Source organism: Micromesistius poutassou (genome assembly GCF_964030765.1).
Source record: "Micromesistius poutassou genome assembly, chromosome: 12".
NCBI lineage: Eukaryota > Metazoa > Chordata > Actinopteri > Gadiformes > Gadidae > Micromesistius > Micromesistius poutassou.
Window position 1 is genome coordinate 17,301,879 of NC_140282.1, and position 12,968 is coordinate 17,314,846.

The 12,968-nt window shown below is 44.8% G+C and overlaps 1 protein-coding gene across 6 annotated transcripts in view; it reads left to right on the top strand.

The window, feature by feature from the left end:
• The window catches only part of neo1a (neogenin 1a), a 151,746-nt gene that overhangs the window by 90,391 nt on the left and 48,387 nt on the right, over window positions 1–12,968 (top strand). For all 6 annotated transcript variants that reach the window (XM_084475974.1, XM_084475977.1, XM_084475975.1 and 3 more), the window contains exon 5: window positions 6,056–6,198. In XM_084475974.1, coding sequence (XP_084332100.1) covers window positions 6,056–6,198 — 143 coding nt within the window. The remainder of the gene's footprint in view (window positions 1–6,055; window positions 6,199–12,968) is intronic.

Consider the following 12,968-nt stretch of genomic DNA (forward strand, 5'->3'; position numbering starts at 1 on the left):
TGCTTATTGGTTCATAGCGCAGCCAGAGCTCCTGCTTATTGGTTCATAGCGCAGCCAGAGCTCCTGCTTATTGGTTCATAGCGCAGCCAGAGCTCCTGCTTATTGGTTCATAGCGCAGCTAGGCCTCCAGCCTTTTCGTGAATAGACGTTGACGCGATTCAGATCCCTTAGCTAGTCCCACCCACTCAGAGGAGGAATTTACTCCTCTCTCCCATTGAACCCCATGTTATTCACCGGGAGGAACATCTTCAAGCAGTAGTTTTCCATAGGCGATAGGGGGTGCTATTGTTCCGTTACGCAGGGAAACAAACATTACATATACAAAAGCATTAAAGTAGTCATACTTAAGGGCATTAATTCATTACAGTAGTCTGGGCAATCTACATTTTTTATTCTTAACAATGTTAAGGAGGATCTTCCTCCTTAACATCTTAACGCGTGTGTTCGGCTCTGTGTACAGCCCATGTGATGTAAGTTATTGAGCTGAGTCATTTTAAGTTGATTTAATTAAACAGTCAAACGTTACTTTGGTGGTCCGTGGATTATTTTTTTATCATGTGGATTGACGTTTGCGTAGCCCATAAATGCTCGGGAAATCTGTTGAAATGAAATTAACCTGATCCATCGGGGCGTTTTATGTAAATATTGTATATACATATAGATAAATGGCCTCACCCGTGTGCAACAAATTTCCTCTTCATCATAGGCCTATGTCTGCTCTGTTGTAGTAGGCTATTAATGCAACGACCAGCAGTTATACAGCGTTAGTAATTAATTCAGGCATAGGACGGTGTGCAGTAGGCTGCTTATTATACCCCGCTCCCCGGAGACCGCGGTGTAATTCACACGCTGGAGATAAGCAGAGTGAGGAAATAGCAGGCGACAGCCGCGGCTCGCCGTTGCTTTTTTTTGGAGCTAATGCGCTGTGATTTCAACGCAAATGAACTATATCGATGTTGACAATAGCATCTCGTTCCATATCTCGTTTGAAAAATTATCGATATATTTCAAATATTGATATACTGCCCAGCCCTAATGTATATATACGTGTGTGTGTATACACATATGTACGTACATACATACATACATACATGTGTATGTATGTATATATGTATAGATATTAGTTATATAACAATAAAACCAAACCAAACTCTTTAACTCTGCAGCAGCTTCTGTCCCTCTTATTACATAAGCTGCTTTCACACATACGCAAAAGTCCTGCTATGCTCCTGATGGGCCATATGTGTGAACGACATATCCTGACATTGGTATCTTGAAAATCTTCTGAAAAAAGACTAGAGGTAGTATTTTCTCCGTAGGAAATGTAAATTACCTTATATGTGAATGAGGAGTAGAAAGTCTTTATTTCTCACATCACTTTAGTATGCGTGTTGATGACTCTTCGGTCTGCATTTGCATGTCATTGAGTGGCACCCTAAATGATAATCAGCCTGTTGCCTTTTGTTCGCTGAATGGTTAAAAAATATTTAAATGTTGGAACTGCTTTTCAGAGTCATTTGTGTGAACACTAAAGCGTTCATAACCCTAAAAATACACATCATACAATAAATTACAATACATGAGTTCACTGCTGCACACGTATAGAGAAAAAACAGTTAGCTGATCATTGTAGGGTCCTGGCCTTCCACTCCCTGTTTTCTCAGTAAAACACAGAAAAATCAACTACATTTGTCCCAATGTTTGCTGTATGTGTAATGAAGCAAAAAAAGACGCTCTCTTTCTCCGGTAACGCAGTTTGTTAGCGACACCTTTCTTCTTTGTCGTTTCTTCTATTTGTCTCTAACTCATGCTCCAGTATTTCATCGATCTAGGCTTCAGATGTTGTGGAGGAAGAGCGGCCGCACTTATCCCGCCTCTTGCGACCTTAGACCCTACGTCATATCCCGCCCCTCGCAAGGACATGTGTGCAAACGGCTATATTGACTGGACCAAGATCTTCAAGTCAAGAGTAACTCTTGTTATGATCTTTAATACCAACCAGTTATTATCAGCACACTTTGGTAAGGGCCGCACTTAAGCAAATCCTAATTGTGGAGTATTAGTTTGTCTCTTCACACAGTGGTGTTCATTTCCACATCGTTATAAATGAGACATTGTAGCTGATACAGCTTTTATTTATTAGTATAACAAGTATCATTAGCCTCTAGTTCAACCGTCAGCAGTTTCTCGAATGGAAAAGCGGCTTAAATCAGGTCTGCTGCTTCGACTCGATAAAGGTCAACAAGCATGTAGGGAGGTAGCCAGAAACTTCTGGACAATGTTTTGTCATCGCTGTTTTTTTTTTTTGTTCATTAAAAATCAGACCTGGGGCGAGTTGCCTGCCAAAGAACTGAAGCCATGGGCTGGTGGAATGATAGATAGCGACAGCAGAGTGAGTTATGATAATGAAGTGCCAACCCTGCCATGTTGGAACTGAGAAAACAAGACAAGCAACACTGTTCTCTGCCACTGAAGCATGGGCACTCTGAGAGAGAGGGGGAGAGAGAGAGAGACTGCACTTCACTGTAACATGAGCGTTGCATATTTATTCACTCAGATTTCATAATCTTACATCCCAATTTAATTGTCGCACCAATTGTTATTAGTACAGATTCACTTTAAAGTGTGCTTGAACATGAATATGTGCAGGAAAATGACGACAAATTATGACGATTCACGATATAGGATATGTATGCTTATCAAAGCACATTGGATGGTTTGTTTCTGCTGGACACTGGCGGGAGTGCAGGGGGATGTTGGATACCACTAAAGTAATGTATGTTAGAACAGTTTCCATCTCAGTTCCCCATGGCTCCTTGTTAGGGGCCTGATGAATATATAACCATTTTCATGCCAATTTTTTTCTGCCAAAGTTTGACTTATGTGTGTAACATGTATTTGTTTTATCTCTTTATCCTTCTGTCTTTTATTGGTGTGCAGTGTTTTTATAGGATTTATTTTATTTTTTGGTTTATTATTCAAAGCGCTTCTTAGTTTATTTTAATGCGACCATGAGGACGGACAGACCTAACGGTTTTAGGAGGCAGAATCAGCCATCGGCCCCGTTTTGGCAGCCATGTTGATTTACATCTCATTGTTGCTCCAGATTTCTGGCCGTGCTGTGATTATGTTGTATAACCAAAGGTTAAACGCTGAACTCCATTCCATACGCAAATAGCCCATAACTATTATTTTATTTAACGTGCGTTCAGTTTGAACTGTGGTGCCGACGGGCCTGGAGATGGGCATCATTCGGTGGTCAAGTGGAAGAACAGAGTGGTACTTGCCACTAGGCCTGGGCGATATGTCTGAAAGACATATAACTTGATCATATTGATATTGAAGTATGGAACCGTGTTTGTGTAACAAACCCAGCTGCTAGATTTGGTGGTCCAGTCTCTTATCGATATATATTGAACATGTTTTATATTGATATTGATCAAAGGTCTATCACGATACGATAATTTATTGTTTTATTGCCCGGGCCTACTTGCCACACAGTGTAGATTGCTCTTTAACATCAAACGGCACCTACCATCACCGCCCTCACTCACTGTACTGACGTCACAGGATATCGGATGACCAAATTTTATTTTCCTTCAAATGCGCCTCAGACTCTATACTTTCTCTATTGCCAGTTTTATCTGTACCACGCTGGCAAATTAGAAGTCAAGTGTTTATTACATGCAGTCAAAACAATATCCAACCCTTGTAACTAGGTTCAATTAGCATATTAACACGTAAAGCCGTCCAGGACTTTTTTGTTCACCTGTGTGTGTGCAAACTCCTTTCAGCCCTATGGCTGTGTGAGATATAATTTACTATTAATTAGCACCTTGCTAATTCCTGCGTGGCCCGTGGAGCAGTATTTGTACAACAGCCATAGTGTCTGGAGTAGCGTAGCAGTTTATTAGAGAGTGCTTGCTATTGAATCTCCCTCACCAATTCAACTTCAACTCATTTATCCGGAACACCTCTCACAGGGTGGATAATGGAGGATCTGCTCAATCTGCAGAATGCCTTAGCTTGAGCAATTAAGCACTGACCTTTTTTTTTTTCTTTCTAAATCTGGGACACAATGAGCGGACAGTGCCTCCTTCAGCTTTGTGTAACCTTTTGAATCTAAAGAATAAGATCCAGTCATCATCTCCACAGTGCACACAGCATAAAGGGCATGAGTGTGTCAATGGCCTCCATGGTGAGCGGTCTCTGCAAAGTTTCCGCCTTAATTGTGCCCTTGCACCCTTTGCCGAAAGACGAAATTGAAACAGATCTGGTGTTCTGTAGTGCAGCATGCACGACTTTCATTCTTCTTTTCTTAACAAAGGCCCATTCTCATTGCCAAAACTCAAGAGCAGGGTGGTCCTCTAGCCTAACTGTAGCTGTAACTGGACGGAACTACTCGCAACCGTGTACAGTGTTGAAACGTTAAGAAAAACTGCCTTTCTATGAGGCCACTTGTGGTCAGGCCAGGCCCCAGGTGAATGTTGGGGTACGATACAACCACCCCCCAGCCCTCCCACAGCTTATTTCAGCCTTTGAACTGAGGGCCCCCCATCTGAGGGTCAGACAGTCAAATTAAAGCTACCAAGCCGGGCAAGTAGCTCTTGAAGCACTTAACGCCATTTTCACAATGCTGCCAACAGACCACTCGTGCATTTTCTCAATCCACTCGGCTCAGACCATGTATGAAGGCCGGATAAATGCTTCCTCCAATCATTTTTACATCCACAACATGGAAGCAGATCCTCTACTGTATTTCCTGTTACAGCCCATGGTGTCCTGTTGGTAAACAGAAAGTACAGTGCCTTCAGACAGATGACCTCAAGGGCGAAAACCACCAAAACCTGGGAAATGGCTAGGAAAAGGAAATGGGGGAGGGGGGTGGCCTCTAAATTGGATTGACGCCAGTCAGTATTTCGGTTTTATGTCTCTATGGATGGTGTGTGGAGGAGTGTGTTCAGTGCGTTTACATGACACTCAAGAAAGTCGACTTATTGGCTTAGTCCAACTATGATTGGATTACTAATTGTTCCATCGTTCCGACCTCTCGGTCGTATGCGGACTCCTCCGCCGGCAGAGCAGCCGGAGGAGTCGGCATACGACCGAGAGGTCGGCACAATGGAGCGTCGGAGAAATGATATGGACCCGAAGTGAACTGACAGCTGTCTGCTGAAACATCGCTTTCTCTAATGAGTTTGTCCTCTTCACGTCTGGTGACGTAAAGAGGTCAGCCGGTGGCTCTATTACCACTAGTTGAAATGGGCACAGCGCCACCTATCGTACCGGGGCATGACACGCTTCGGCCAATGAATCGATTTATTGTATACGCCATGTATACGCGGACAATTGCAGTCGTCCAATTGAGGAGCATAATGGAGCTATGGCTTTAATCGAATTAAGCTGTGCATGTAAACGTACGAACGAGTGTCTTGTGCTACCTACTGCGTTTAGCCTCAGCACCAGTGTACCAGTGTTTGCACGCTGATCTCCCATTGCCATTCCTCTCTTTCTCTACGTTCTCATCCTGCACTGCTCGCTCACAATTCCTCCTTTTATTTATTTCCCTGGTCTCTTTTTCTATCCTTTTATCCGTCTGTCCTCTCTCTGAATACACGTCTCTCTGTGTGTGAGCTATTGATTTCTCTCCACTTCTTTTCTCCTCCCTCTCCCAGCATGCCCCAGTGACAGTTAAATCAAGCACCGAGGGCCCAGCGGCAGACTGCTTCCATGGGGCTCCATTGGGAATTGGAAAGCATCTACTTGTTTAAGATGGATGGCCACTGGGGTTGGAGGCAAGGCCGGTGCTAATAGACATGTGCAGATAATTCGGGTCTGAGCACAAATAGTTATTTTAGATGCACCATTAGTTTAGTGGGGGGGGGGGGGCGGGATATTCTATTTTATTCTTATGTGAGACTAATGCCAAAGTTTGGCTGCGTAGTCATCACCGGGATTTATGTTCTCTCCGATTTCCCTGAAGTATAAATCATGTTTCAAAAAGAAGCTCCGGGGGTTTGACTTTATTCTCTGCCCTTGATTCGTCTCTTTTCAGCGGGGGTCGCCTCGAGGTGGTGGCCGGTGGCAGCCTGCTGATCTCCAACCTCACGGAGGAAGACGCCGGACTCTACACCTGCGTGGCCTACAACGGCATTGACAACAGCACCATCAGCGCCCAGGCACAGCTCACTGTGCAAGGTACAGTGTTGTTTTGCAGAGCTTCACTGCGTCCGGAATTTAAAATCTCAATGTTGTTCATGTGGCTGTTTGTATGATGAAGGTTGCTATACAGGCTGCTTAGGTGAAAGATATTTTAATGCACACTGGGCCTTCATCTAATGGTTGCTTTGGAAAGGGTTTGGACAGAATGTTTCGTCTCTTTCACGGCCACACATCCCACGCAATTTCCGTGGGATGCCGTCAATGACAACGGACAGCAGGCCTACATTTTTATTTAGGACTACAATAAACAAGCTACTGTTTAATATAGTCATATTGACCATATTCAAGTGGCGTATATATAATTACTAAAATAGTTATCGACTTATTGTAGTGTTGAACTTGGGAAACAGAAAGCCAGGCATAAATAGTCTCAGCCCTTGCATAGCCCTCACTTGTGCCATTGTGGTGTTAGCAGTAGCAGTCCGTTATCACTGCCTGTTACCTTGCATAAAGAGGTTTTTGGTGCTCATTATTTACTTGTGTCTCTTCATAGCAGGTGGCTGGTGGGTGTGAAGCAATAAAAAGTCTAGCTCCCCTGCTTTCGAGCCAACGGTCACCGTCTTAGTTTGGCAATGAATTGGGGTGCAGCTTCCCAGAGTTCTGTCTCAGAGTTGTAGTAATTGGGAAGTTAACCGAATCTCATTCTCAATGGGTCTATTGTGTGCTGGCTTTAATAAATAACACCATCCTGCAACCAAAAACCAATGTCACTGCTGGTACTACCTGCTTGGTAGTGAGATTGTCTCCCTTGGTTCACATTTTTTATATTTTTTATCTCAGCCTTGGAAATGTTTGACAATCCACTTTATGATGCCAAATAGTCAGTGTTGGATCAATTTTAATTTATTTACACAGTATTACAGATGCATTCCAACAATGAACATTGAGTAACAATTTGCAACACTGGTAAAGAGCGGGGAATGATATGGATTTCAGCATGAAGGATGATCTCATAAGGAGCAGGACCTGGAAGCTTATCTGTGAGCTCACCTGTGGCTCACCTGTGGTGGGTTCCCCAGCTCTCCGCCTCTTAATTCCTAGCCACTGTAGGCTTAAAAAAAAAAAAAAAATCATACTCCACTCTCACCCAAATTCTCCAAACCATGTCTACTTTCCCATCGTCTCTCAGTTTGAACTAAACCAAATAATAATGCTTTGACACTATCTTCTCTCTCTGGCCACAATTCAGTGGGATCTCCCTCCCAGCTCCCCCTGAACCCTGAGCTTCCAGGCCTTATCCCATCTCCAGCCTTACGGATTTGCTCTTCCACAATATTGGTGAAAAACAGCTGAATCGTAGTTGTAGGATATAATGGTTTGATTAAATTCTGTGCATTCGACACACACAGGCCGGAACTGCATTGACTTACATTCTGTTGAGCCGACACAGCACCAATTGATTCCCTCCCATGTCTAGAGGTCTGACACGCATCAATTGACAGTCAATCAATTACCTCGACAGACAGTTATGGTTTTGAAAGACACTGCAAAGCGATTGGACACGTCTCAATGGCATCAACAAAATAACACATTTTTGCCATGACCTACAGCCTCTAGAGCAGTGGTTCTCAACCTTTTTTCAGTGATGTACCCCCTGTGAAATATTTTTTCAGCCAAGTACCCCCTAACCAGCGCAAAGCATTTTTGTTTTGGTCTCCTTTGCCACTCGTCCCTCCATGTTTTCAAAAGAATTGCTGCTACGCTTCAACCACGACGCCATCGTTGATCCAAGTGATGGACAGGTGATGCCAAGTGGCATATGACAGGTTGGGTCTAACCATCCTGGTATGGGGGAGACTCTGGGTTTTAATGATAATGAAATTGAATAGCCTACTGAATATAAAATTCATTTTATGAACTTGTGTATATTATAAAATCTCACGTACCCCCTGGAGTGCCTTCACGTACCCCTATTTGAGAACCACTGCTCTAGAGCACCTTTGGGGCCTTTTTTGCTGCAGTAAGAAGGTGGAAACTTGAGTTCATTGCCAGTGGCTTATCATAAAAAAACTTGCCATTCACACCAAGGGAGCTGTGCAGGAAGTTGTGCTTGGATTTGCTACACCGCTAGTATCCGGCCTTGGGACAGCTTATGGCACTTAGTGGCTCATTTGTAGAATAAGCCATTCTGGTTTGAGGTCTGCTGCAGTAGCTTGCACACAGAGGCAATTATGCAGTGGATTAACAACAGCTGCACAATGTACAGCTGACATTAATTTGTGTTTAAACATAAAATAACAATCGATAAAAGCATCTAAATTATTGAATATTAATGATTTATGCTGAACCATAGCCATTGCATTCAACATGGGTTTAATTTAACAGTGTAACTTAAAGTAATAATACAGCCTAAAGCACTTTTACATCATTCTTAAACATCTATAGGGGATGTATAATGCACCTACGTCCTATTTTTTGTAATATTAATCGTAATTGTTATTTGCAATTTGTTACCCAGAATTACTTTTGCTAATCCCCTCTTAACATCAGGAGGTATGTATATATATGTATGTATATATATGTGTATGTGTGTATATATATATATATATATATATATATATATATATATACATACACACACACACACACACACACACACACACACACACACACACACACACACACACACGTGTATGTATATCTCGACTGCAAGCACTGCTGCGCACAATTCCAGTCTAGGGATAGAGAGGTCTGGTTGAGGCGCCAGCTTGGCTTTTCCAAAGACGAAACCGACCTCAGTCTGTCCCTCCTTTAGTGGTGGCTCTCAGATAAGCAACCGCTGCGATGGCCGTAGTGGAGGCGGCGGCGAGGACACAAAGCTCCTTGAGGGGGAGTACTGGAGGTAGAGAAAGACGTGTAGGTGGGGGTATCTGAAGCACCTCTAGGTCTTTTAATGAGTCTCTCCACCTGGTCCACTCAAAAGTCAAGTCAAGTCAAAGTCACTTTATTGTCAAGTGTGTTACATGCATGACATACGACACAGATGGAATTGCAGTCCTCTCTCTTGGTCCCACGCTGCAAACAAGCAATAAAAAAATACATTTTCTATTAGTAGTACTCAGCCTCCCTGTTTCCGGGGAGCCTTCCTGTAAAGGTGGAGCGATCTCTGCATGCTTGTTGGTAAGCATCTTCTCGACAAACTCTAGGTAGTGGGCTTTCATCTGTGGCTGCTTGCTTAGAGTGCGGTGGAGAGAGTTGAGACGGCTTTTGGCGTACTCCCTGTTGTTGGGCAGTCGTTTTCGTGGGGACTGGAAAGGAAGAGGTGCGACCCAACTTTTCGACTTGTCTTGTCGATACTCGTCGTCCATGATCTGCAGGAACCTCAGGTCATCCATTGAAGGAGCGCGCTTGTTGTCATTGGCTGTGTGAAGGAAGACTGACTGACCCAGGTTTTCTCCATTGAGCGTCTGTGGTGTCCAATGCTGAGTAGTTGTGGGCGAACGTCTCTCTCACCTGGATTTTGCTGTTGCATCGGCTGAGGAAACTGGGCCGTCCACTTTCCAGAATGGAGGTTTTGAATGTTCTGACGTGGGGCGGCTTGTGCACTCCCCTGAGACCCATCCAAGGTCCAGCTTTTGGGCGAATGGGGCGTCACGTGGACCGTTCATTTGGCTGCTTACTTTGTGTACTCTCAGAATGTCTCTGCCAAGCAACAGGAGTGTGTGTGCATCCGGAACCAGGGGGTGGGATCTCGTCTGCGATCCGTCTCAGGTGTCCGTGGTGTCGAGCAGCATCGGGGGGTTGGGATCTCCGAACGGTTGTTTGGGATTTGGTCGCATTTCGAGGAGTGTGGGGGAGAGGGAAACTGACCTTCTCGTTGGCTGACCCCACAACGTAACCACGGGCCTTTCTGCCAGCTGTCTGCCTTGAGTCCTGAACGTGTCCTGAGTGTGTATGGCGATGGACTACACGCCACGTTGAAGATGCTGAAGAACTCCGACGTAGCCAAGGAACGGTTGCTTTGCTCGTCCAAGATAGCGTACGTCCTTCTAGACTCCTCCCTTCGTCCTTCGGGGGAAGACGTTGACGAGGCAGATCTTGGAACATGCCCTGAAGACTCATTCCATCTCTGCATACTTCCGTGCACTTGGTGGTGACTTCCTTGTTGTCCGCTTGTTCTCCCTCCTCCCCGTTCTCTGAAGCGGGGGGGGGAGTCGACTTGGACTTCCAGGGAGCTAGTCCTGGGTGGAGTGCTGAGGTGTGGCGGTTGCTGCCACGTTCCGTGCAGTCTACCTCTGTGACACAGTCCCCAGCTAGGTGGGCTGTGGAGGAGCAGCACTGGAAACATGTGTCATTGTCTTTTAGAAACTGCTTGCGCTCTTCTAGGTTCTTCTCCCTGAAGCCGCTACATTTCCTCAGTGGGTGGGCTTTGTCATGCATGGGGCAGTGGTTCCCAGGGTCGATGTTTCCATGTGGGGGGACATTTGCGTCTTGTGCACTGATACGGCTGTCTTCATATGTCTGTCTAACCTCTCTTTCTTTTCGGCTGCTGTGCGGGAAGGTGGGAGGTTTGAAGCTGGGATCTGTTTTAACTCTGGCTTCCCTGCGGATGAAGTCAGCAAACACAGTAAAGGGGGGGGGAAAGCCACGTTGTTCTTTTCCTTGTATTTGGACCCAAATGAGGCCCATTTATCCTGGAGATTGAATGGAAGCTTGTCGACAATGGGAGCCGCCCCTCTGGAGGTGTCTTGGTAAGACAGGCCTGGTAAGTAGCCATCCATCTTCGCAAGCTTCGAGTTCTAGGAGCAGGTCGCGGAGCTTGTGGGGGTCTTTGTACGTCACCTTCGGAAAGTCCTCCAGTTTATCAAACGGAGCCCTTTCGATTGCCTCTGGCGAGCCATAGTACTCTTCCAGCCTCTGCCAAACCATCATCAATCCGACCTGGGGGTGCCTGATGTTGACTGCTTTGAGCCTTCTTGCCTGTTCTGGGGACTCGTTGCCAAGCCATTTGATGAGGAGATCGAGCTCTTCTCCTGCCGACAGGCTCAGGCCTGTGGTGGCGCCCAGAAATTCTTCAGAAAAAGCTCGTTGGTGGTGGAGGTGTCGGGGGTTGCTTTGGTTGACCGTTCTGTCCTGGTTGCCATGACGATCGTCGAGGGGTCGCTGTCAACCTCTTCCATCCATCCCTCGATCGTTCTGCCAGAGCGCCTCTGTTTTCATAGGCAGGGGTGTGTAAGGCATGGGTGTAACGGACTGCTATATGTCACTCGCAACTAGCGGTAACCCCTGATAAGATGTGGAGGCATGTGGATTGTGTGAGTTAGACTTCAGGCTGAGTTGGTCCTGTACACAGTGTTCTGTACGCTGGACTCGTGTCTGGGGTGAGAGAGAGTTAGCAGCTCTACTGCGGTGTGACGGTGATGGTCTGAGTCTATCAAACCTGACTCCAGTATTTCTGCTTCTACCAGTGCAGCATCCATTTCCTTTTTCCAGGCGGACCTTCTCTAGTTCGAGGCGGTGCCTTCTCTTCTTTGAGTTCTATTCCCCTCTGAGCGTAGGCAAACTTGGAGCGTCCTGCCTCTGCCTTGGCTCGGGCTTTGATGGCGGTCTGGGTTGATGAAGAACTGCTTGATGGTTTTGAGGAACGAGACCGTATTGACTTGTGGTCCTCTTCTTGGAAACGTTCTTCAGGCACTGTGGTATATGCATAGCCCCCTTCTGCCATGGTGAGGCGAGATGTGTGTGTTCACTGAGGTTAAGAAGACGTCAGGGGAGGGTGTCGTGGAGGCTTGCCCGGGGCCTGTATGACGGTCCTTCTGTCTTTTTTTCCAGCCGTTCCTTTCTTACAGCTTGATGTTATGCTGTTTTTTCACAGTACTGGTCTGGGTGGATCTGAGCAGCAATCCCTCTATCCAGTTCAGCTAAACTAATTGTTAATTAATTGATTGTTAATGAATGTATGTATGTATGTATGTATATATGTATATATATATATATATATATATACATACGTGTATGTATGTATGTGTATATGTATATATATTAAATCAAACCCATTGTATCTATTGATGCAATGTCTCCTTTTGGAAGTAGTGGACAGAAATTTTGTTTATCCCGCAAAGTGAAATATTTCTTTAATATACATATTTTATACTTTAATACTCCTTGCTCTATATGTTTATTCTACCACAGCAGCGCCATATATTCTAAACAGACCTTTGTTGAAGGCCATATTTTGCGTAATCTGGTCAAATATGGCAGTGCAGGAACCCTCCACCCTTTATTTGAGCTAGCGATGGGATAAATAAGGCCAGATACAGCAGCAGCAGCAGCTTTTCATTATGGCCACCAACCGGACCCGGCCGGCCCTTGTGTTATGTGTCTGTGTCTTAGAAAAGGACTGAAATAATTGCTCCACAAACATCTACATTGTTATTCTGCTCCTATTCATGGTACATTCATCATGGCCTGCTGCTATTATGCAGTCGTCTTGATGGCCGTTTGTTCCATTCGCTGCTCACATGCAGGAAATGCCTGGTCTCTGTAAAAGTTTCATGTTCTTCTTATATTCCTTGCCTTTTAGATTTACTAGCCACCAACAACTGCCATACATGTTCTATGTAATATAGAAAAAGAAACGGGGGTCTGTTATCACATCTTATTGTTGTTGAATGGCCAAATTAGTTGTTTCAATCAAAGGAAAGATATTTATCTCAAATGCTACGTTAATGTTTTTATATTTTATTTAGAAGTTGTTCAATTTTACATAATCGTACAAAGACATTAAAACAAATATAAAAAAAGGA